The 5,035-nt window shown below is 36.9% G+C and overlaps 1 protein-coding gene across 2 annotated transcripts; it reads right to left on the reverse strand.

The window, feature by feature from the left end:
• Window positions 1–464: 464 nt before the first annotated feature.
• On the reverse strand, window positions 465–3,496 carry LOC143593779 (basic leucine zipper 23-like). Of its 2 annotated transcripts, none has more exons than XM_077073292.1 (3): window positions 3,335–3,496; window positions 1,729–2,628; window positions 465–697 (listed from the first exon to the last, which is right to left on the reverse strand). In XM_077073292.1, the coding sequence occupies exons 2-3, from the start codon at window positions 2,525–2,527 to the stop codon at window positions 672–674; spliced, it is 825 nt and encodes a 274-aa protein (XP_076929407.1). In that variant the 5' UTR covers window positions 2,528–2,628; window positions 3,335–3,496; the 3' UTR covers window positions 465–671. The 2 variants fall into 2 exon arrangements, with proteins under 2 accessions (XP_076929407.1, XP_076929408.1); XM_077073293.1 differs by having other exon boundaries at window positions 1,729–2,621; window positions 3,335–3,489.
• Window positions 3,497–5,035: the final 1,539 nt, after the last annotated feature.

Here is a 5,035-nt window from a genome sequence, read left to right on the forward strand (position 1 = left end):
TCAAAATTATCTTAAACATAAGTTCACTAATACAACTTGATAACATTTTTTTAATTTTTAAGTACAACTAATATCATGAAAATTTATAATTATTAACAAATAAGTACATAATTCATATTAAAATACAACTTATTTATTTTAAATACAACTTTTAAATTTAGCAGCTTAAATAGACGAATTGATTGTTATAGAAACCGGACGTGAAATTAATATGCTATTTAAAAAAACAGAATAATCGAATATTATGTGACTTAATGGAGAAAACCACCTCCTCTTTGCTTATAGTCAGTCAAATGACCCCTAAGGCTAAATCTTCAACCTGTTAATAAAGCTTCAGCCTTTGACCAAGTGTAGATGAACTGAACACATGAGACCCGGGTCACATCAACAGTCCAAATATTTTAGTTCAATAATCCAATGACAGAAAAAAATTGATCATCTCAACTTCATAAAAACCTTCCTCATCATTCAGATCCCAACACAATATTATTAAAGAACAAACATCAAGAAGCATTTCTTCAAGCCTAAACAGAACAAAAAATAATGTTTACTCTCAAAAGTCAACCGATACGATAAGTAGCATTCAAAAAACTGGAGCGCAGGTTAATAAAAGTTTGCTCGTCAAATATCATACATCAAGCCACTATATGTGCTTCAACCGAGTTCCCAGATCATTTAGATGTTGCTACACGAGAACCTGTGGTAGAACAAAACGACAAGTTGTCAAGGATAATAACAAAAAAATACGTCTAAATAGTAGTCAGTAATTCTAAACCAAAGCGCCTAGTTTCCAAGAAAAGGCAAACCAAACCGGCTGGGCTCGCCTAACCGGTTTGTTTTGGCTGTTCCAAACATTAATTTTGAAACTCATCTGTTAGTATTAAAGTTTTTAAAAATGATAAGAGATTGCTCTTGGGTATTATACATACATAATTATATATTCCAAAAGGGCAGAATAAATAAATAATAAAGGTTAAACTGCAGTTCCAAGTTCCAAACTGTGAGCCAAACAGTGGATCGAACCGTATAAATCTTAAAGCGGCTAAGTCAAACGATGTGCTTCAGTTTGAGCGTCTTCAACGGTTTACAAACACCCCTTAACTAGGGCCACCGTATTCCAAATGTGCAAGAAAGTGTTTGTAAAGTTTTACCTTTCTAACAATTACAACGTCAACATAAATAATTTCCAAATTCAAGTTGCAATTGTTACTGATAAATATTACTTATTTTCACCCCAGTAGATTCTTTTATTGCATCACTACTAGATAGCAATAGTAGAAATGTTTTTAACTATAAATGCCCTCTAATAATGACAAACAGAGAAGCTTTGTGCACCAAATCCAATATACTCTAATTGGAGATTGAAAAATAAGTGGGGGAAAAGCCAACTTCAATGACACAATAACCCAAGAAGAACATTAAAAATCTGAAGAATTTTAGTTAAAGAGGGTTAATTTAGTTTTATATAACAGATTTAATCAGAGCTTTTCTTTTTGCATAAAAATTTAACAGCAAAACAGAGTTTACATAAAAGTTGGAATAAAAAAATTCTGATATGTAAACAAAACTAACCATCAGATTTCTACTCCAATAAGATGCAAAAGGTTTTATAATTTATACTATCAAGATGTCAACTTAAAAGACATAATACTCGTTAAAAACTTTTAAGTAATCTGAAAAGAAACCATATTAACTAACGTAAAGTAATAAGCGATTACTATTGTTTACCTTTTCTTTTAGACCTTCCACCCGATTGATTGGCAACAAGAAAACCATCATCAGTTGTGCAGCCCGGAAACTCGTTAAGCAAAGCATTTTGGTTCCCCAAACATTGGAGATTCTCAAACTCACAGCCATTAGTAACCGGATCATGTATCGATGCATTTTCACCATTTTTCCCATCTACCTCGGGATGAAGACAATAAACTTGATCCCCACACTGCATATTACACGGATTCATCACATACCCACCTGTCAAATTAGCGTTACCAATGTTATGCTGAGCTGGCGGTTGCTTCTGGTAAGGAAAAGTACCAATTTCCCCTTCAATTCTCCCTCTAATATCCACAAGCAAACACTTCAATCTTGCGACCTCAGCTTCTAACCCAGCTTGACTCTGAATCCTCTTCATTAACTGTTGATTCAACGCTCTCAATCGAACAACTTCATCCTCTAAAGACGCAGCACGTGCTTTCTTTTTCTCACGATACTTTCTTACCGCTTCACGGTTACCTAACGGCCGTTTCTTCCCCTTTTTGTCTGCTGACTCAGCAGTGTCATCAGTTGGAGTTTTGTCATCATCACCACTCATAGCAGGCACAATTTTGGTGTGCACATGGTAACAGGTGTGCGTGTGCGAGGAATCGGGGCCCGGTGGGTTACATGTATGGGTATGAGTACATGCATGCGAGTCCTTGAAAATATCATCAAAGAAGCTATCAAGTGAATCATTGCTCGGGATATCACCACCCATATTTGCATCAGTAAACATATCATTGTTTGAGAAATCAAGTTCACCGTCCTCCATTGTCACCTAAAAGTGCCTGCTTTGATACTGAATTCAATGAGTTCGGTTATGAATCGGTTAAAAGCATCAGCCCATTTGCCACGTTTTAACCTAACTTCTTCCTGTTTCAGAAAAAAGATTCTAACGAGTTCAACAATTCGGTCAAAGATTATATCCAGTGTAGTAATATTCACGATTAGTCACCGATTAATCACTAATCGGTATGCTACCAATTTGAAAATTGCTGATTCAGCTAATCGGACCTAAAAACCGGTAGTGGGTCAAAGCCAGGAGTCAAAAACCATCAAAATTGGTCAAAATATTTAACATACATGTAAATTTATACTTATACTTAAAAGTATTATTATGTATTAAACTTTGAAAAAAATTTATGATACATAAATTTGAAAAATTAAATATGAAATACAAATCCTATTAATCGCTAGTGGATACCCAACCACCTGAGTAGCACCTAGCGAGTTCTACAACACTAATTGAATCTTTGACGTTGAATGCATGTAAACCCTAACTGATGATTAAGCTTCTCTAAACAATTAGCATACAATCAATCAATCATTATCATCGTATCAGACAGCAGTCGATTAAAAACATAAAGAATCTTCACAAAAGTATGCCAATTTCAAGAATATATTCAAAACCCTAAAATCACAATAATTCTCACCAGATATTTCAACCCACAAAAAATTCATATGGGGTTTGCATAAATCAAAGAGTGATCGATAAACCCACAACAATTTTGATCAAAGGCTAAGTGATTGAAAGAACACCAACGTATGCGATTAAGACGAATATAACTGCAATAATTACCTTTAAGAAACCCTAAAATTGGAACAGTCGATGGAGTTGAGTGTGTAAGTTGGAATCAGAGATTGGAAAAATCAATAATGGTGGAAGGAAATTGATTGAAGGAGGACCATTCGTTTTATTGTTTTAAGGAATCTGTAGTACAGACGAGTACAGAGGAGACTTGGTTATTATTATTATTATTATGGTCGTATAATTTTATTTTTTTTAACTTCAAGTGAATTTTATTAAGAAACATAGATGTTACATCAACATAGCAGGTAGGCGGGCAACAAGCTGCGTCGCCACCTCTTTCTGAATTGCAAACCCTAACCTATTAAAGACATACCCCTGCCCTTTGGAGTCGACACATTGCTATGCACAACCCGTTGGACCCTGGTTAGGAAACGGATAGCTTCCGGTGCCAAGGAGCCAAAGGTATCAAAAGCCAGAGGGAAAAACATGTTGGTTCTATTAGCAGGCTTTAGCATGTTTCTCCACCTTCTTCGTTTCAGCCCTTTTCATTGCTTGCCCAGCTACAAACCCATTATCCCTCAAACCAGCTAAAGGAGATACCCCTGTGAGGTCAACACAAGCGTGTTTTCCCCCGGACCAACCAAAGACGAGCAAATCTGCCGGTCGTAGAGTGGATCTCCCTTCCGTGGGGTCTGTAAGGAAGTTTACGGGGGCTTCCTTTTTAGCTGATATCCCAGCTTGCCTTAAGATGTCCCAAAGAACGTCTCGCGCCCAATCATGTCGGTATTTGAACCCAGGCATCTCTTTGCAATGAACCGCATGCTCTCCGAATTTATCCAGGCAAGCCTTACGGCAGATCGGACATGTTTCGTCTTCTGGGTATATTGAGACTATCAAACGGTACTTAAGAATGGCCCTATACTCGACCGCAGACATGCTTTGGCCCAAGTCATCAATCGGGATAACGGTCAGAAAATCTTGGGCATGAGGACCTTGTAAGCATTCAATAACCGCCTTCTGTCGGGGGGACAATCCAAAAACTTCTCCCAAGCTCTGAGCAATTTTGCCAAAAAGGGCATTCGCCAAAGTTTTTTGAGGCTTTGGTGGGGGCGGTGTCCTTTTTAGAGAAACCGCCAATGTCAAAGTCTGGGAGAGCGCCATTTAGGCGTTCCAGGGCCTGCACGTAGTCTGAGTCCAGGTCGACAACTCCGCTATTCCTTAAGATGTGATTCTGTAGCTTCCAAGACTGAGCCCTCGACGCTACAAAAGCGTAAACTCCAACATCATGAGCCGATAGCGCATCGGTAAAGATGGAAGTCGCCACTGAAGATCACCAAAGAACGGGCCTCCACATACAACAATATCTTCGATGGCTTCTTGAAGCCCCTTATCAAAACAGGATACCCGTCGTATAATTGCAAATCAAAAAAATTAATTAAAGGTTTAGGTTTGCTTTTATACGAACCAAAATTATTTTACCTTTATAAAGATTTTTATTTTACTTATTTGTGAATCTGATATGAGATTTACGGGTTTATTGTATTATAGATGTGTTCGGGCTGGTTTTTGGGTTGACCCGTAATTCAAAAAGAAGAGGATCATAAGGGTTTGACATGTGTAACATATGTGTATTTAAGAATGAATACGTGTTTTGTCTAATAAATTAAACTGGTTGACTGTTTTCATGAGAAAACTTTTAAGTTTAAAAGAAAACATAATATAAAAAATTATATTCACATGTCTTTCTAA

This window comes from Bidens hawaiensis, unplaced genomic scaffold, assembly GCF_021521415.1.
Source record: "Bidens hawaiensis isolate Kalapana, Puna unplaced genomic scaffold, B.hawaiensis_p1.1 tig00042779_1, whole genome shotgun sequence".
Taxonomy (NCBI): Eukaryota; Viridiplantae; Streptophyta; class Magnoliopsida; order Asterales; family Asteraceae; genus Bidens; species Bidens hawaiensis.